General features: G+C 31.4%; 1 protein-coding gene across 2 annotated transcripts in view; it reads left to right on the forward strand.

Moving 5' to 3' along the window:
* The first annotated feature begins 830 nt into the window (after positions 1–830).
* BCHE (butyrylcholinesterase) overlaps positions 831–21,379 on the forward strand; it is a 69,107-nt gene continuing 48,558 nt past the window's right edge. Inside the window, exons 1-3 of one of the 2 annotated variants that reach the window (XR_001002070.1) lie at positions 831–989; positions 7,101–8,625; positions 10,067–10,150. Coding sequence is in view for 1 of the 2 variants with exons in the window: in XM_011944628.1 (XP_011800018.1) it covers positions 875–989; positions 7,101–8,625 (1,640 nt within the window). In the remaining variant the exon portion in view is untranslated. The remainder of the gene's footprint in view (positions 990–7,100; positions 8,626–10,066; positions 10,151–21,379) is intronic. The other variant, XM_011944628.1, reaches the window with a different exon arrangement.

Below are 21,379 nucleotides of genomic sequence, written 5' to 3' on the forward strand. Positions count from 1 at the left end.
AGAGATTTAAAAGTGAAAGCTATCACTTACAGAAGATTCAGAATATACTGCATTGAGAAGATAGGGATTAAAGAGTTCATTAAAGGTTTTTTAAAATAATTATTTACCTGAACATCATTTCAAGAAAGATGAGCGCCAAAGACATAAATATATTCCCCAGAGCATGTGCACTGTCAGTTGACAAATGTGTCTCTTTTATAGAGTTTGGTGAAAATTATTCATTTTCTTTTTCCTGTCTTGACCAGAAAATTGTGGCTTCTCATCATATATAACTGCCTGCAGGGTCTTCTGAATAGGAAATTACCAATGCTGAAATTTGCATGACTTAAATAAGAGTTGGAGTGTGGGGGTTGAAAGGAGATACATATCAGAGACATCCATTCAGTTAGTAGAACTAAGTTTTTGATTTGCATAGCTTATATATAGAGAATTCTGTTTCTTATTTTCTCTTTTACTATCTTCTCTAGCTGCATAATTAGCGCAGATTGAAGCTATAATGGATTTCGATAATAGCGCTTCTTTAGAATGATGTATACATCTTTAAATATTAAGACAAGCATAGGAAATATGCATATTCTAAAAATGTTTTTTTTTAAAGTTTGGATAGTGTTAAGAGAAACATGTATTTTCTGTTACATTTCAGATTATTTTAAAGAAGCTTCTATGCTTTTTTTCTTCATTCTTAGAAGACTACCTGCAATTGTAAAGCATGAATCCTGTAATACTACTGTAAATGAATCACTATTGCATTCATACCATTAGCCTCTGAACAGATGTCAGAAAGTAAAGACTGGCTGCCTCTAGATCAAGTTACTGCTGCCAACTCTCGCGAGCTTTGTCAGTAACAGTTGATTGCTACATTCAGTAACACTGAATGTCAGTGCAGTCCAATTTACAGGCTGGAGCAGCAGCTGCATCCTGCATTTCTCTGAAGTATTACATGATTTTCACTCCTTGCAAAGTTTACCACCTTTGTTGCAGAGAATCGGGTAAGTTGCTCTGAATTTACACCGTCATATAGAGATCCAAGTTACTGTAAAGCTGATTCTGTGGGATGAGAGTGATCTCTTCACGTGTTTGTTGTGTCCCTTTGGTGCTCTGTGGGGAACAGTTACTGAAGCTTGCAAATGGGACAGAGGAAGCGAGCCAGCAGGCACATGCATCAAATCTTCCTATTATTCAGGGAACGCAGACTTTGTTTATTTAACTGCTGAGAAAATAATGAATTTATTCAACTCTGTATAAAGGACCATAGCACGTGTGGAATCACAGTGATATATATTCTAAGTGAGTTACCTAAGAAAAAACATTTCATACTGGCTTACCCTTAAATGCATTGTTTATTGAATGTCCCTGTAAAAGTAATCTTTGAATAGTCTTACTTTGTTTTTTTTTTTTTCTTTTTAAGTGGGATACAGTTAATAGTTAACTTATTTTTTGCTGAAAAAATACTTTTCTCAGTCAACATTTTTTCACCTAAAACTTTAACAATAACAATTGACAAATGAAACATTGAAGTTTATTTTATGTAAAAAAAAAAACTGTTTTCTAATTTGATTTACAATGATTATGAACATGTCCCCTTTGCCCTTTTTGTTCACTTTTTATATGTTTGTTTAAATTGCAGCAAAATGTTTTCCATTTGCTATTATTTTGCTATTATAGAAATAGTAAGCAAATATACCTTCTGCTCATCCTATAATCTTGTAAAACTATTATTTTGATAACATCAGTTCCACTTTAACAAGGGAATCAAATATTAAGGATATAAAATGTATGAATGATTAAAAGTAAACTGAAATGTGATTTCATTGTTTATGACTTCTATTTTTTATGTACTTTTATGAGTATGTCTTCTATGTTTTTATGAATATATTTCCTGATAATAAACTCGATTAGGAGTTCCTGTCCCTAGTCTGTGTAATACCTTCCTTAATAGAAACTCATAGTTACAATAAATACAATGACAGTTTACTTATATAAATAGTTACTTTGTTTAAGGATGTCTGAGCTTTCAAGACATTTGAATAAAAATCTTCAGAATTTTCTCTGGATATGAAATAAAGTAGCCTTTTGGATGCCAAATAAAATTTCTAATTGGATTATCAAAGTTCTGTTATATTCTCCTTTTTTGGTGATCATTTGTTTGAAATGTCCCACTTTTTTAATTGTAAAAATATGTTTGGGATGTACTCCATATTTCATTTTTATAAAATATAAGCTAATAGTAGCTAAATAAGTCACATGTTATCTATAAACTTGGTTCCTTCTTTGATTCATTTCTTGATAAGTGTAATACATACTTATATTGTATATTATCTTCATTTCGATGGTTTCTTACCAGCATCTGTTTATTCTTACCGAAATTAGACGGTCCCAGATGTTAAGAGAATAGTAATTGGATAGCAACCTAAGAGACTATTTAATTTTCAAAGAAGACTCAAGAAATCTCTCTAATAAATATTCAAATTATTCACACGATGAAGTTTGTGAATGTTCTTCCTAATTGAGGACAGATACACATCTTAAGTTTCTTATATCTAATGTAGTGTCTTCTATATGTATACATGCCTAAAGCATAGCTGAAGAATCCCTGAAAGACAGTGATGTAGTCTATTTATAAACAGACTTCCTCAATTCCCTGCTTCACTTAGTCTGCAACAAAACAAGCTTTTAAGTTTGATATAAGATATTGTTGTTCTAATTTCATCAAATACATTTAATAGTGCTTGTTCTAGATCATATTAATATTATCTAGATGACTCTTTCTCTAACATTTTAGGAGGGTTTATTTCGAAGTAGAAATAAATATTTATTTAATTGTAACTTTTTAAAAGATAGGGAAATTACTATATACACAGGGAAAATATTATGAATATTTGCTTGACCATCCTTTAAAAATTCTTGGCTGGCCCATTATTTTGAAAATCTATTTGATATTCAAGTATCCCAAATAAAAGTTCTTTATACAAATTATTTTATCGTACTCATATCTTATAGTATAACATTTCGTATTTTTTCTTAATGTCAGCTAGGGAATTGTGATGGTACCTTTAAAATTGAACTAAAAATGCAAAGAAAAAAAAAAGATTTGTCACCTTTTTTGAAATTTATTAACAGTTTAGCATTTTCAAAACTTGCCAGTAAATTTTCTCAATTCCAAACTAAAACTCAGTTCCTCCAAAACTCAATTACCTCAAAAACTCAATTCCTCAAAAACTGATTTTCTCAATTCCAAACAAAAACTCCTGTCTTTACTTCCAATATTAAATACTGTTTTGATAAGCAAATTGTTCTAAGTTCAGATATACAGCTGTAATTGTGAAAATGTGCCTCATTCTTTATGATAAACATATTATGTTCTCTCAGAATCGTTTAATGAGACAGTATCCAATTGCACCAGAATTTATTGAAAGAAAAATAAGGTTTTATTGAATATCTTAATCATTAATAAAAATTTTGAGATATAGACTCAACATTTTTGTTCTATTTTCATTTATTTCTCTTTTGATTGCCCAATTACATGATAAACATATTAAAATTTGTAAAGTCTTTCAATGTCAAAACTACAGAGCAGCATGTTAGAATAGAGAATACCAGATTATAAAAGGGGCAAAGTGATGCTTATTTAAAAAATAAAGTACTGCAATTAAATATAAAAATATTAGCCTACAATACACTGATAGTAAGTATATGAACATCTGCATATTTTTACATTAAAGTACACAATAAATGTCACATAACACTCTGCAACAATACATATGAGTTGGCATTACACTGTCATTCTTGCAGTGAATATATGCTTACAAGGATTGTTTGGATTGTTAATAATTTATTTGCAAGTTGATAACTCAGATATCATTACCAAAAAAGTAAAGATTTTGATTCATATCATATTGTTATATAACAAGATTTACTCAGCACAAAATATAAATATAAACATACAACAAATTTTGTATTAAATCAAATTAAGTGACTTAGGAAGATATTACAACCATTTAGATGTTATAGCAACTATTTAACATAAACAATGAAGCCACATTTCATAATTACACAAAACAAAAATACAGTGTTGTAATAACTACTTGCTTTGCAATAAGATTATTAAACTGTTTATAGAACAAGTTTGAAAACTATCAGAGACCAAAATTTATTACAATTTGGAGTTTACTTTCTAAAGACAAACTAATATTCAACGAAAATCAAGAAAAAAAAAAGATGATTTTTGCATTAGACTTAGAAGAACATCGACTGAACTAGGCAAGAGGGAGGATGGATACAACCAGGGATGCTGCAATTAATTTATTAAATTGCAGCTTAGAGCGAACAGCCCAATCAGCTTTGCACCTTATTCACTTTTTCTTCCTAGAGGATGTTTTCAAAAAAGAAAATAAAAAATCATACTAGCTCTTTGTTTTTCTCCGAGTGCTCTCCTGCATTTATTTAAGAGAAAGGGATTAGTGATTATCAGAAAGAAAAAAGAACTGAAGCAGTAGTGCCTCTAAAACTTTGATTATGTCTGAAATGTTATTAGTGTCAGGTAATAGGAAACTAAGTCATTGTTATATTTTATTTATTTACTATGATTTATGATACAGTCATACAATGCATAATGATGTTTCAATCAATAATGGTGGTCTTATGCAATTATAATATAGTATTTTCACTGTACGTTTTCTGTGTTTGCGTACACATACAGTTACCATTTTCTAACAATTGCCTACAGTATTCAGTATAGGAACATGTTGTACAGATTTGTAGCCTAGATGCAACAGCCTATACTATATAGCCTAAAAGTGTGGTAGGCTATAGCATCTAAGTTTGCGTGAGTACACTTATAATATGTGCACAATGATAAAATCACCTAACAATGCATTTCTGAGAATGTATCCCTCTCATTAAATGGCATTTACTGTACAACAAATTGCATTTATTATTATGTAATAGTACCTAAATATCATGAATGTAGAAATGCTGCTAAAAATATATTTTAATTATGTTTTATTGATCTTAGCACACATCTAATTCTGCCAAACAGAACTGAAAAATGATAATCTTGTGGATTAATTTTTTTAAACCTTATTATTATAGCAGTCATTTTATATGTAAATATATATGCATATACATATGGATATTGTTAGAATTAGATATAGATATAGATATAGATATATCCATTAAGTATCAAGCCCTGAACCAAATGCTCCAGACCATGAATTAATCAATTCAGATATTTATTGGTATAAAAAATACTTGTAGGTCACCAGATGTCCTATGACCATTGGTGAATTAGGCTGATTTGAAATATGATATCCTAGGTCTGGGACACAGACATTAGAATTGTTATTTATTCTCTTTGTTTTGAGAAATCTAAATTAAATAAAGAAAAAAACTAATACAAATGCTTAGTGTTTGTAGGATTCGTTCATTGGTTGTGTAGGTTGGATTGCAACTTGAGAAAAAATAAAGGGAAGACTTTGTACATTAATGGATCTTTGTTATTATTATGTGAATGAGAATCAGTATTTGCAATTGACTATTTTAGTTGGGTTTCTTTCAGTTACATAAACACTTTAGTTCTTTTATGGCCAGGCGTGGTAGCTCATGCCTGATATCCCAGCTCTTTGGGAGGCTGAGGCAGGCTGATCACTTGAGGTCAGGAGTTCGAGACCAGCCTGGACAACATGGTACAACCCCGTCTCTACTAAAATACAAAAATTAGCTGGGAGTGGTGGCACGCATCTGTAATCCCAGCTACTTGGGAGACTGAAGCAGAAGAATCGCTTGAGCCCAGGAGGTGGAGGTTGCAGTGAGCTGAGATCGCATCACTGCATTCTAGCTTGGCGACAGAGTGAGACTCCATCTCAAAAAAAAAAAAAAAGAGAGACATTAGTTCTTTTAAATGATATTTTCATTACATTTTGCTGTCTCCTTTTGTCACAGTTTCCAAATCTGATTTTTAATTTCTTTCTTATTGAAAAGAAACTTATGTCTGCATTATGAATTTCTGATAAAACTTTGATCTCCCCAAATAGTCTATGTCATCCATTAAATATTGTTTAATATTTCATAAAAGTCAAATACTTATGATTTTGTAGGTCACAAAGATTATTTTTGCTTCTGCCATGTGACCCAATATTTTCTAAGCTTCGATCCTCTAATTTCAGTCATTTTTTTCACTATAAAAATGTAAGTAATTCTGACTGTGCTAACACATTTAGCTTCACTAGCTGCATATACTTTAATCTGTTAACAAATTGCTATAACAAATATTAATACATGTTGAGTAATACTGAGTGTAAAATTCCTCTTAAACCACAATCTTCTCCCAGACATTACAATACTAGCCCCTGCTTCTCTCTCTTGACATTATAAATGTGATAGAGAGTCCCTCATGTTTATTAAATTTTAGAGAAATTACCTGAAATATATCCTCAACCTTCACTCTTTATTTTTCCATAGCCCTTACTAGTGGTAGCATGTGTGTTAGCTTTCACAATTTGTAGAATAATGGTGACTACCACATATTCGTTACTTAATATTCTATGAATAATTTGTCTAAATTATCTTCAGTTTATATACTAGAGGAAGATATCGTACAGAGGAAGATATCACTTGGCAAAAGGGACCACAGAGAAGACAAGGAAAACAGAAAAGGACAATAATGACAATCTATTGATCCTTAAAAGTTCTTAACCTACTTAACAGTGCTGCCAAGAACCAGCCAGTCATGATATTTCAGAGAATATATGAACTTGTATTTTCTCCTCTTACCAAGGTAGAAATTATATCTGATGTAGGTAGACTACTGTTTACTGCTTTTTTGGTAGAACTGTACATATAGTCAGAAGTAATATTAAATTTGACTAGGACAAACATTCTACTAGCTCTTCGTTACAAAGCTTTAGCAATAAATATCCCCAAAATGAATATTTTTTATTTTCCATTCCACTATTATTTTTTCTAAATTGAAAACTAAAATATCTCTTATTTACATAATTTGTAGAATTAATAACTACTATATTTTAGGTAATTATCATCAGTAAAGTATAATACGCTATATGCAGAAGGCTTATAAAACATTATACTTACCTCTTTTTCAGAAATCAATATGCATAGCAAAGTCACAATCATATGCATCAGATTTCTCTTTTGGTTTCTTTTGCTCTGCATGCTTATTGGAAAGTCACATACTGAAGATGACATCATAATTGCAACAAAGAATGGAAAAGTCAGAGGGATGAACTTAACAGTTCTTGGTGGCACGGTAACAGCCTTTCTTGGAATTCCCTATGCACAGCCACCTCTTGGTAGACTTCGATTCAAAAAGCCACAGTCTCTGACCAAGTGGTCTGATATTTGGAATGCCACAAAATATGCAAATTCTTGCTATCAGAACATAGATCAAAGTTTTCCAGGCTTCCATGGATCAGAGATGTGGAACCCAAACACTGACCTCAGTGAAGACTGTTTATATCTAAATGTATGGATTCCGGCACCTAAACCAAAAAATGCTACTGTAATGATATGGATTTATGGTGGTGGTTTTCAAACTGGAACATCATCTTTACATGTATATGATGGCAAGTTTCTGGCTCGGGTTGAAAGAGTTATTGTAGTGTCAATGAACTATAGGGTGGGTGCCCTTGGATTCTTAGCTTTGCCAGGAAATCCTGAGGCTCCAGGGAACATGGGTTTATTTGATCAACAGTTGGCTCTTCAGTGGGTTCAAAAAAATATAGCAGCCTTTGGTGGAAATCCTAAAAGTGTAACTCTCTTTGGAGAAAGTGCAGGAGCAGCTTCAGTTAGCCTGCATTTGCTTTCTCCTGGAAGCCATTCATTGTTCACCAGAGCCATTCTACAAAGTGGATCCTCTAATGCTCCTTGGGCAGTAACATCTCTTTATGAAGCTAGGAACAGAACGTTGACCTTAGCTAAATTGACTGATTGCTCTAGAGATAATGAGACTGAAATAGTCAAGTGCCTTAGAAATAAAGATCCCCAAGAAATTCTTCTGAATGAAGCATTTGTTGTCCCCTATGGGACTCTCTTGTCAGTAAACTTTGGTCCAACCATGGATGGTGATTTTCTCACTGACATGCCAGACATATTACTTGAACTTGGACAATTTAAGAAAACCCAGATCTTGGTAGGTGTTAATAAAGATGAAGGGACAGCTTTTTTAGTCTATGGTGCTCCTGGCTTCAGCAAAGACAACAATAGTATCATAACTAGAAACGAATTTCAGGAAGGTTTAAAAATATTTTTTCCAGGTGTGAGTGAGTTTGGAAAGGAATCCATCCTTTTTCATTACACAGACTGGGTAGATGATCAGAGACCTGAAAACTACCGTGAGGCGTTGGATGATGTTGTTGGGGATTATAATATCATATGCCCTGCCTTGGAGTTCACCAAGAAGTTCTCAGAATGGGGAAATAATGCCTTTTTCTACTATTTTGAACACCGATCGTCCAAACTTCCGTGGCCAGAATGGATGGGAGTGATGCATGGCTATGAAATTGAATTTGTCTTTGGTTTACCTCTGGAAAGAAGAGTTAATTACACAAAAGCTGAGGAAATTTTGAGTAGATCCATAGTGAAACGGTGGGCAAATTTTGCAAAATATGGGTAAGTGCTGATTTTTGTCATTGTTCTCTGACTTGGTTTGATCTGTTTTGCTTAGCTTTGCTTGGTCTCTGGGGAAAACTTTATTATAAAGACACAGAAATGTTTTAATTATTTATTCTATTTGTACCAAAGCTGGTTTTATTTTTTCTTATGAAGTGCGTTTCAACTCCCTGTGTCAGAGTGTTTAAAAGAAATCATCATCATAGAAATTTTATAAAAAAAAAAACTTCTGATTTCATCTCCAGAATATTTCAAAGCATTTCAACAATGTTAGCCAAAGTTTGTATAGAAAAAGATGCTTAGTTGGAGAACTAAAATTAATGTGAGAATACTTTTTAACCTGCAATTTTACAACGTTCACAGATTGAGGTCAGAGTAGGACCGTTTCTTTCCAAGTTCTTCAGCTTGGTACCTGATACATGAAGTAATACATCTCTGCTTAGGAAATTGAAGGAACATGGTCATGATGCAATTGGCCCTCAGATTACCCAAAATACACAACATTTGCCGTTGTATTGTTTGGTTTTTATTTTTTTCCTAATAGACCTGTTCAGATTTGAGGCAGCCTGTGTTTCACTGGGGCCATGAGGGTTTAGCTAAGCTGTTCTCCACCTGAGCAGTCTTATGGTTGATATTAGATAATCAGAGACATTACAAATAACGTCTTTCCCCCACATATTATAAATATTGTGATATTATGTCCTCAAGAGTCAGAAGAAAATAACCATTTAGAATATATTTTTTAAATGCGTGCATGTATCTATAGAAAATATTTTTTTTTTCTTTCCACTACATTTGTAAACCAAAACCACATTTTATACACGGGAGTAAATTGTACCAATGTGAATAATTAAAAAAAAATAGAAATTTAGAAATTTATTTATACAAGAAGTGTTTACATAAATCATAAATTGATTGATGCAGTAATTCAGTCTTTCACATTATCTTTTATAACTAAACAAAATGCTGATAGTTACATTACTGCTCTCTGGTGTTCTTTTCCACCCTCCATTTGGAATTCTTTGTACTTCATGTCACTGTGTGTATATTTCTACAATATCAATTGTACAATTCTTTTCAAATCGTTTAATACTTATTCACTGTGGAAAAAGTTATAATTCTTCCACCTAGCATTGAAAGGCCTCTATAATCTTGCTGCAACTCACATTAGTCAGTAACACCAGGTTCTGGGTGAGCCAGTTATCTCACTAATACCAAAGATTCTCAGCTTAACTGCAGCTTAGAACTTTCTTCTAGCAATATGCCCTGTTTAAAACACCTCTTTCCTCTTTAATGACAAAGTGCTACATTTTTGAAGACGTAATCTACTACACATCTCATACAGCATTTCTTTAATTACTAGAGGTGCAGTTGCTTCAGACTTCTTGTTCACTCTCACAGAAGTTGACTGTAACTGGTCTATTTCCTCTTTCACTGTAAGCTGTTCCTCCTCAACTATACTAAACTACCCTCTTGAAACAGAATCTGTGGTTTTGATTTGATATTCATTAAATTACTATGATGGGTATCTATCATACTTAACAAATATTTAGCTAATGATTGAATGAGAGCTGGTAAAAGGTAGTATGAGTAAAAAATATTATATTCCCTTTTCAAGATATGTGGGTTATTATATTACCTGTAGCTGTAAAATATTTTATTCCTTCCCAACATCAGCATAATTTCTGCTCAAGGAATGAAGCATCAGCTTATTTTTAGAGCTATATTAGAATTACTTATATCTCATTCTGCTCTCTCCCTTGAGGCTTTATCCATATTACATCTTTATAAATGTTTTTAATTCTTTCTTTAAATTCTAGGGACTGTAAGTAATTTAAAGATTTAAGGATACTTTTTTAAATTATTGAAACCTAAATTTTTCAAAAGACTTCATTTCTTTTGCATATTGCAATAATTAAAGAATTTACATTTTCTTGTTTCACAATGGAGAACACAAAGAATCAGATGTGTTAAATGCCTTGTTTTTGGCACCCATATAATAGACCAAAGGAGAAAATCTTTGACGATAGGATTAATTATTTAATACTTAATTATTTAATAATTATTTATTTATTTATTAATTATTTAATAAGGTTATTTAATATTAGCCTTATAATGGGAAATAAATAAAAGTTAACATTTTAATAATAATAAATAAAAGTAATGGAGATCATAAGCTATAAAAAGTTAAACTGTAAAGTAGTGTAGCAATAACAAAATGTTATTTTGGTAATTTTATTCACAGATGATATTTGCACAGTTGAACAGAGATAATAACACTATATATTCGTGTTAAGGGTTGATTTGATGTCAAGCATAATGTTAATATCCTGATGTTCATTATCTATTTTCAAAGTATACATGTGAATTAATATAGAAGCTTTGAATAGTTAAGTGAACTGCAGTGAAAACCAAGTTGACAACTGTTAGGTCTGGAAATCTATCCACATCTTTCTGACCACAGACTTGATGTCCCAAATCTGTAATTTCCAAGGGCAAAGACTTTCCTCCTTGGACCCTTTCTTTCTACCCCTCAGGAACATTTAACAATGCCTGGAGCACTTTTTGAGTGTCAGTACTGGGGGTACAGATGAAGGCCCAGCATTAATGCCAAGATTGAGAAACTCTGCTAGTGTCTACTTCCCCAGAGCTTCAAAATGTCTTATTAAGAAAGTAAAAGTAGAATTAGAGCTATGATTATCATTTAGGAAAATGAGTTTTCAAGTTCATGATTCATGAAATGTTTTAATAAATTCTTCTTAATTAGTAAATCTATGTATATTATTTATAATCATCATTTAAATATAATGTACATACTGTAAAAAATATACATAATAAACATACAGATCAGTAAGTTTTGCAGCTCCATAAAGATAAAGCATAATTTCATTGCCTCAGAATAAAGTCCTCTCACCTCTTTGCAAATAGTCCTCTTACTCCCCATGTTCAGTCAGTCACTGATTCTATTTTTTATTATAGATTAGTTTTACCTTTTCTGGAATTTTATATTTATGATATCATAGCTTATATAATCTTGTGTCTGGCTTCTTCTGCTCAGCATAACAGAGCTGCAATTCATCTGTGTTGTATGTGTAAGGAGTTTATTTGTTATTCACTGCTAAGTACTATTTCCTGTGGATGATTGTACCACTGCTTGTTTATCCAGTCACCCATACGTTGTTTCCTTTTGGGGATATTATGACTAGTGTTCTATGAATATTTTTCTGGAAGACTTTTGTCTTGTACAAAATCTGTAGAAGATTTTTTTTTCTCTTATTTTGAGTAAAAGTGAGAGGAATTGCAGGAACATATATAAGCACATGCTTATTTTTTTAAAGAAACTGTTCAACCATTTTCCTTAGTTGAGAACTTTATACTCCCAAAAGCAATGACGTACCAGAGCCCCACTTGTTTCGCATCTTCAGCATCACTCGCAACTAATCAATCTTCAATTTTAGCTGTTCTTCTGGCTTTGTAATGACATCTCTTTGTGCTTTTACTTTGTTTCTCTCTGATGGATATAGATGTGGAACATCTTTTCTTATGCTAACTGGTCATTGGTATTTTTTCTATTTTGAAATGTTTAAATCTTTTGCAATTTTTTACTGGGTTTATCTCTCATTGACTTGTAAGAATTCTTATATATTTAAGATACATATCCTATGTACTTTCAGTATTTTCCCCCAGTTTTTAATCTTTGATTTTTGACATGTTGAATTTCAATGAGTCTCAGCGTATTAATTTATTTCCATCTTATCAAATAAGTATTTCCCTACACCAAGATTTGTAAAGATTGTTTTTCTTTCTGGTTTTTTTTTTTTTTTTGCTTTATGGTTTTAGATTTTTACTTTTGATTCATAATATATTTAAATTCATACCTGTGAACTTTTAATGTAGGGGTTGAGGTTCATTATTTCCCATATAAATATTCAGATATTACATCACTATTCATTAGAAAAAGCACTTCTTTACTTACTAAATTACCTAGGCTACTTTCTTGAAAATCAACTGACCATATTTGTGTGGATATGAATGAGTACATTTTATTCTGTCACACTAAATGGTCTAATGTCTATTCTTATGCCAGTACTGGAGTGTCTTATATAGTATGTCTACACAATATTTTTTTAATTGTAAAGTTTAAAGGAGTAGACTTTGTTTTCACAAACAAAACTTTTGATTTAAAAGAAAAAAAGTTATGTCTATTTTAGTTTTGCATTTCCAAATAAAGATTAGAATCAGTTTTTCAGTTTTCACAAAAGCTGATGAGGTGTTGAAATTATTGATTAATATAAAGAGAATGTTTATATTAACATTACTGCTTTTTAAATCCATGAATATGGTTTACCTTTCCTTTTATTTTGTTATGTTTTTAGTTTCTGTAAATATTTAAAAGTTTTATATGTACAGTCCTTGAATATATTTAATTAAATTTATTCCTAAGAGTGTTATGTATTCTAAAATTTAGATTTTGCTAGTATCTAAATATACACTTGATTTTCTATGTCATGCAATCTTGCTAATTTCACGTATAAAGTTTAGTAGATTTATTAATATTTTTAATGTGGGGGCTAAATAAGCTATTTTCTGTGAATGGTTGTGGACACTCGGCTTCTTCCTTTTCAATATTTATATCTGTTGTTTTCTTGTTAATGATTTTGTCATTGCATTCTCTAGGATTGTTAGCACAATATTAAATAATAGATGTGAAAGCATATAGTTTCAAATCTTAGAGAGAATGAGCTCATCTTTTTAGTATTGTCTGTATTAACTATAGTTTTGCTGTTTATTAAATTTAGGAAATTTTCCTCTATTCCTATTTCTTGAGAGTCTTTATTATAAATAGATATTAAATTGTGACAAATGCTCTTTCTGCTTCTATCGAAAGGACCATCGTGTTTTTGTTGCTGTGTTTCCTCATTAATTTTGTTAGTGTGGTGAATTATGTTAAAACAATCTTGAATTCCTGGAATAAAAACAACTTTGTAATAATGCAGTGTCATTTTTATATTGCTTTCTAATAATAATATAATTGATTGATGTTTTCCTCTTATTCATGAGGAATATTAGTATATAATTTTATTTATTTTAATTTTTTGGTAAAGCTTTCATGTAAGAATAATCTTAGGCCGAACATGGTGACTCATGCCTATAATCCTGCCACTTTGGGAAGTCAAGGAAGGAGGATTGCTTGAAGTCTGAAGTTTGAGACTAGCCAGAGCAACAAAGTAAAAGAGTCCATCTCTAAATTAAAAAAAAAAAAAAATGTTGGGAGGCTGAGGCAAGAGGATCACTTGGGCCCAGGAATTCATGGCTGTAGTGGGCTATGATCATGGCACTGTACTGAAGCCTGGATGACAGAACAGATCTCATCTCTGAGAAAAAAAAAATGTAGTAATCTTCCTTCTGCTTCAAGATTTTTTAGTTTGCATACCATTGAGATTATTTAAGTCTTTAAATATTTAACATATTTCATCAATGAAACCACTTAGATCTGGAGTTTTCCTGATGGGAAAATATCTTATTATAAATATAATACTTCATAGGATATAGAGCTATCTAGACATCTATTCCTTCTTGATTCAGTACTGATAGTTTATAGTTTTCAAGGATTATTTTTCCAGTTATTCCATTATCAATTGGCATTCTCCTTCTCTTAACTGTCATAGGTTTGCATTGTCCATTATCCAGTTTCTGAAATTCATTGCCTTGTTTGTTTTGTCCAGTATTATAATTGTTTATGATGAGAAGGCTAATCTCACCTTATCATGGATGAAAGTGAAAGTCCAACACTTTCCTCTCCATTGGTATTTTAAGGACATCTTAACCTTTATAGATCTCATTCAATTATACAAAACTCATTTTTCAGTTACTTTATAAATTATGAAAGAGATGGAAGATTTTCAAATTTGATTTCTTAATAAAATTAAAGGTTATTCTGAGCTAACACTAAAGGATATTCAGATTTGGTGTCTTCAGTTTCAGTGTTTTAAGATTTCTTACAAAATAGAAGTCACAATATAATTTGGGCCTTTGCTAACTGGAATTGCTAACTATATATATTTTATTTGCTTTTTTTCTTCCTCTAATGCTACCTGTAGAAATGAACTTAAAATTGTACCTAAATAGCACACAGGTCTATATCTGCATTATGTCTATTACATTATAATATATGCAAAAATATCAGTACAACATAATACGTCTACCAATCACCCATCCAATAAATAACTTGATAGTGAAAAAAATTAAGTTACTAGAACTTAATGAAATATTGTCAATACTATCCCAATGGTACAGAAAATTGGTGAAATTAAACTTGGGTTATGAGAAAGACTAGAGCACTAAAGAAGGAAAATATGCCAAATGTAATTAGTAAGATCGTATAAAATGGAGGTTATCATTATTTCAAAACCCCTCCAGCTTCTTTGTACTCTTGCAGATAATCTTTTCTTTACAATATCCTCCCTTGGTACTATCTTCATTCAGAGCTTCTTCAGTGTAAAATCTCAGAGAAAACCTTTCACAGTGCAGTTGCACAGCCTTCCAGATCACGTGTGACAGCCAATGTAATGTGCCCAGTGTCAGTCTTTCTACAGATCCTCTGTATATGTAAACTTAGGCTAACTACTTAAAATTCCATGGTATTTTTTCTAATCTGTAAAATGGGAATATAAATATAACTATCTCATTGCCATTAAAACTTCCGTTGACAGAAAATTGTATTCCTCTTGTCTATTTAAAAAAATCAGTTATTTCTCATGCTCTAATCTCATCTAAGATTAAACTTAGATTCTGTGCCAAAAAAAGTACAATTGTTTAATTTCCTGACTCAAAATTACTTAATTAATCAATTAAGCTTTCAAACAAATACAGGTAAACTTCAATATTGAGGCAGTTTACTTGCTTCTATACTTTTTCATTCATTCATTCATTCAGAGCCTCTTATTTATTTATCATTTATTTATTCAGAACCTCTCTGAAATGATTAATATTTTCTAATGCTTTTTGCCAAGAATAAATGTTCTGACATGTCACTTTTATTTTGTCCTGTTTTGATATCATAAAATCACAAGCTACTTAACAAAGTAATTTGAAAGTAACATCATAGCACACCAACTGCTATTCTCATATCATAATATTTTATTTATTTATTCCCTTACACTTTCAGGAAATTTATCACAGAGTGAACAATTTATTAAACTTGAACAAAAATGTATTAATAAATTTTTCACTACTGAAGTTAACTGATCTGGAAAAAAGTAAATGAGAACAGTTCTTGATGTTTGTAATGGGGAGTGGGTAAGACTAAATTACATTCTAAGCCAAATGTTGTTAATACACAAGGTATTTTAAAATAATGAGGACAGTTTGAAAATAGATATTCACCTTTTTACTAAATTTTAATTGTAATAATCAGAAATTGCAGATTTGACAGATTCCTAAAGGAATCAATTTTGTTTCTGATTTGAGATACACACACCCACACTGAAGGAAAGGTGGCCATATAGATGGCCATAATGTCATTAAAATACCTGAAATACACTCAATAATTTATTCTCTAGAACTTTTAATGTAGTTTTAATTTAATAATATTTAACATTAAATTTGCATATTTTTATATAACACAATAAAAAATGGATTGAAATAACAGTATTTTAACATCACTTATTTCCCAAATGGGTATATTTTCTTGGTGCACCCTCTCTTTTTTTTTTTTTTTTATTGGAACCATTCCATGTTTTTAAAGGACAACAGAAAAACAGGGTAAAGGTCAAAGAAATTGTGGGTGGGGAAATCATGCTACTTCATTCTAAATGTCTGCATAGGAATTTAGCATATATTTATACTTATTATATAGTATTTATGCAAATTCCTTCACTAAGAAATTAATTTGCAAAGTATAATTGAATTTACATTTTCTTATATTTTTCAAATAATAAATATTATAGAACTTCACCACAATACAATTCTTAGAGGTCTCTTCAATATATCAAAATAATATCTGTTAAAGATACTCTTAACATGAACAGTGTACTATCACAACAACAAGGTGTGAGGTATGTGCATTCTATTATTAGAATTTAAAAATGCTGAAATGATGAGACTATCTAACATTTTTTAAGTGAGAAAAGTGTGTTCCACAGAAGAAAAGTGAATTGCAACTAATAGGTGACAGAACAAAGATTAACTGTGACTCAAGGCTATTAACTTTCATTTCCTTGTATTATACATTAGCCAGGCTGCTTTCACCGTGAATTCTTAAAAGCAGTCATTAAGTATGCTTACAAAATGCGTTTGGTTGCAAACTTGTAATTTTAAATGTTAGCATGCTTATACCTGCTTGGTTAATGTTATAGAGGTAAGGGCAGAGAACAGACTAAAATTAGACATCATGAGACTTAGAGGCAAGTTTATGTTTGTGGGACTGTCATGTGGCCATCTAGTCCAATTATTATCAGACTTATAATTAGATTTTCTGACAGATAATAGTTCATGTGGTTTCCAGAGTGAAGAAAAAAAATTTTACACTCTGATTCTATAATTATTTATGGTATATTATCATAATTAACCCAATGAAACATTTTCATGACTTTAAAAAAGAATCAGGGCTTAATACCCTTGAATTTATTTTATTGCTATCATAACAGCATCAATGTTCTATCACTTTAAATCCTTTTTTTCTCCTTAGAAATTAATTTAGGAGTTACTCAGAAATGAATAAGGCAAAAATGCCAACTGCACTATTCCTGTAACTTACCTTATTTTAACAGATAGAGTATAAATGCAGATTAAAAAAAAAACTGATACCCATTAGTGTCATGTATTTGAAAAGAAAGAATTGTGTTATGAGACAATTTAAACTGTACATAAGACCACTTTCAGAACCATTTCAGAATGCAGCAATATTTTACAATGAATGACAGTGGAATGAGATAGAGAAATCAGATGTCCCCCAAAGGGGCAAATCTATAAAGAGAGCTATCAAACTGAGATATGTTTGATCAAATATTTCAGAACACTCTCTCACAGTGCAGCAGAAAAAAGAAACTAATGCACTCTTAGTATAAAATGGCTCATTAAAACATGGAAAATCTCATTTATAGGGTGGATTTACTTGGAAATAATCTGATTTGTTTTCTGTGTTTCCGCACGTTTTTTAGTTGGAAAAAGTATAACATTCAGTCCACTTGTACATATTAAGTTCAGTCTGATATTAATAAATCATTTTTTTAGAAATCAAAGTAATAATTTCAGGAATGTACACATTGATGTAATGCTTCAAAAGACCTGTCGGAAATAATAGCTTAAATATTGCAAAGTAACAAAACATAGTAAATAAAATGTGAATTTAAATATTTTTCTGTATGGAGTTTTCTGTTCCACAATCAGATACGACTCAGGCTAACGATTCTCTGTTTATTGAATTTAGCAAAAACATAAGAACAGAAGCACACCTAAAATATTTTTAAAACTACCAACACAGAAGACAAGGTTAGCAGCATAAAAGAAAATAATGATAGCAGCAAAACAGATACAGCCTAAAAATAAATAAGTGTGTTGGTTAAAAACTATTTTTTGTGGTTAAAACTCTTCTCATTGTATGAACACTATAAAAAGTAGAGTGACTTACTGGTAAATACATTTATGAAGGAATGTACTTCCTAGAAAATAATTGGAATGATATATTTTTTAACATTTTTAAGAGATGTAATACTCTTTATTTTAATTACTTTTAATTCTAAAAATGTTGAAATAATCCCAGGTAGAAGTTAAAAACCTAGGCCGGGCGTGGTGGCTCATGCCTGTAATCCCAGCACTTTGGGAAGCTGAAACGGGAGGATCATCCGAAGTCAGGAGTTCGAGATCCACCTGGCTAATATGGTGAAACCCCGTCTCTACTAAAAATACAAAAATTAGCTGGGCGTGGTGGTGCACGCCTGTAATCCCAGCAACTCGGGAAGCTAAGGCAGGAGAATCGCTTGAACCCAGGAGGCGGAGGTTGCAGTGAGCCAGGATTGCACCACTGCACTCCAGCCTGGGCAACAAGAGCAAAACTCCATCTCAAAAAAAAAAAAAAAAAAAGTTAAAAACCTAAACACACACTCCTTAAGTATTTTTTTATTATTTTTTCACCTCCAAAGAAAAGGCCTTGACTTTTAATTGAATTTCCAACATAACATGATGCATCAAAAGTGCATGGCATTAGAGGAAAATAGCTTGATTTTGAAGCCATGTTTGCCACACAGTTGCCAAGTTAATTGTTCCCTCTATGTCTCTGTTTCTCTAATAAAACCTATCTCACATGGTTATTGTGAAAACTTGCCCAGTGAGTAATGCGTGTATATGTATTTTATTGTAGATGCAAATAGATCTGGGTATACCTATGGATAAGTCTGTAAGCAACAACTGGATTGGTAATAGGATGGTATTGTTGCTGTCTTCACTAATGTCCCTTCCTCTGCTTCATGATTTTCTTCGTTTTGAGAGTTTCCACTTACCAAATGTTTCATTAAGATCCAAGCAAGGTTCTAAATATTCCAGATAGACTTTGCATGCATTCTTTACAACCACTCTGTGTAAAATGCATCAATATCCCTATTTTACAAATCAAGCAACTGATGATTGGAAAGTTTAGGTCACACAACTAACATTTGCTTTTAATTTTTTAATTTTTCATTTTTGTGGGTTAATTTTTCCACCTGCATGTCTTGATTTTAAAAAGTTATTTTAAATTATGGTACCTAAAATAATACTTTAGTAGTCCTAAAATCAGAAAAATAGTAGTTAAACATAAGAAGAATATATTGTTGGCAGAAATATGTCTCATCCTACTTATGAAGTTATCATTCTCAGTGTAGTAGGTAAACTTTATCCAAAAAGACATTGTATAATTTCTAATTTCAAAATCTATTTATTTATTTTTTACAGTTTATATTATATGCATTGTTTCATATTTCATAATTATGTATTTATTTAAAATGTGAAAAATACATTTGATCATAACAATATTTCTGTAGCTATAATTATAAACTGGTATAAAATTTAATAAAACAAGATGCTTCTGATTCTTCAGCATTCCCTCAGATAGACATTTTTGAATGAAAGTCATGAGATTGTTTCCAAGGTGCAGTGCTTTTAAAATCACAAGTTATTAAATAATACTCAGTATAAAATAATTATGGTCACATTGATGAGTTTTAAGAAATTATACCTGCTGCAATATTCCTTCTCTGTCTATAACACTCAAGATCAGAGTGCTAAAAAGCAGAACCCCACCACCTTTATTTTCTATATGTTAATATTTTTTTCAGTATTCTTTTATCTTACCATAATAGGTACTATTAACTTGATGAGATGATCCACACACTTACTGTACATGAAATGTTAATATTAACCAATCCACAGATCTCTGTTATTTAAAAACAAGTTAATTTTTACCTTATAAAAATTAAATTGAACACTTTTTGGTATATCAACATCTAGGAATTGATATCAAAATAATATTTATTTTATGACAAGTCAAAATATTAATTGGAAAAAATATTTTAATATATCATTAAAAAGAAACATCATAACCCAATGATGTAATGAGTGTTAAATTTTAGGTTATGCTTAGGAGCCATAATACTAGTCTTGCTTTGGGTGATTCGATAAGGTTTCTGGAAGCCTTATAATTATACCTTCTCTGGATGTGTGTGGTGGATCACACCTATAATCCCAGCACTTTGGGAAGCCATGATGGGTGGATCACCTGAATTCAGGAGTTGGAGACCAACTTGGCCAACATGGTGAAACATCATCTCCACTAAAATTACAAAAAATTAGCCGTGTGTGGTGGCGTTCGCCTGTAATCCCAGCTACTTGGAATGCTGAAGCAGGAGAATCGCTTGAACTCAGGAGGCGGAGTTTGCAGTGAGCTGAAATCATGCCTCTGCACTCCAGCCTGGTGACAGAGCAAAACTACGTCTCCAAAAAAAAAAAAAATATATATATATATATATATATATATACACACACACACACACACACACACAGACACACACATATATACACACACACAAACACACACACACACATGTATACATACATATATGTTTTCTCAAGTTGCTTGAAATAAAAGTCTACAGTTTTGATGGAAGACTTTGTAATTGTATGTTAAAATTTTTTGTATGATTAGGTCATATATTACGGAGACTTGTTTATTCATTCTTTCATTTATTTAGTCAACAAATATATTTGAAAGCCCACATGCATCAAGCATTATTGAGGTAATAGGGATGCAGCAGTAAACGCAACATAAATAGGCAAAGATGACAAAGCAAATAAAAAACAGTGAGGCATGAAGAACAGAGAGAAAATTTTTACCCTCAAGGGCCTTACAATCTAAAGAAGGAAAAAGGCAAGAAACAAATACATACTGTGTCTTATCATGGTGAGAGTTCTGAAAAAAAATGTAAAACATAGAAGCATAGAACAAGATGCAGACAGAATGTGTTATCATTTGTAAGGTGGTCACCAAAAGCTTCTGACAAAGTTGTACTAAAATAGAGGGACAGAGTAAATCATGTGAGTATCTGGGGAGAAATTTTCCCAGAAGAGAGAACAACCTCTAAGACTAAAGTATTTGGGATGTTGCAGGAAAAGCAAGAAAGATAGTGCGGCTGGAATAGGTATGTGAAGGGGAAGTGTAAGAGGTAAAGTCAGAGAAGAACAATGAGCCAAGATATATGATTTGAAGCTTGGATGAGTTTCT

Source organism: Colobus angolensis, unplaced genomic scaffold (genome assembly GCF_000951035.1).
Source record: "Colobus angolensis palliatus isolate OR3802 unplaced genomic scaffold, Cang.pa_1.0 Scaffold234, whole genome shotgun sequence".
Lineage (NCBI taxonomy): Eukaryota > Metazoa > Chordata > Mammalia > Primates > Cercopithecidae > Colobus > Colobus angolensis.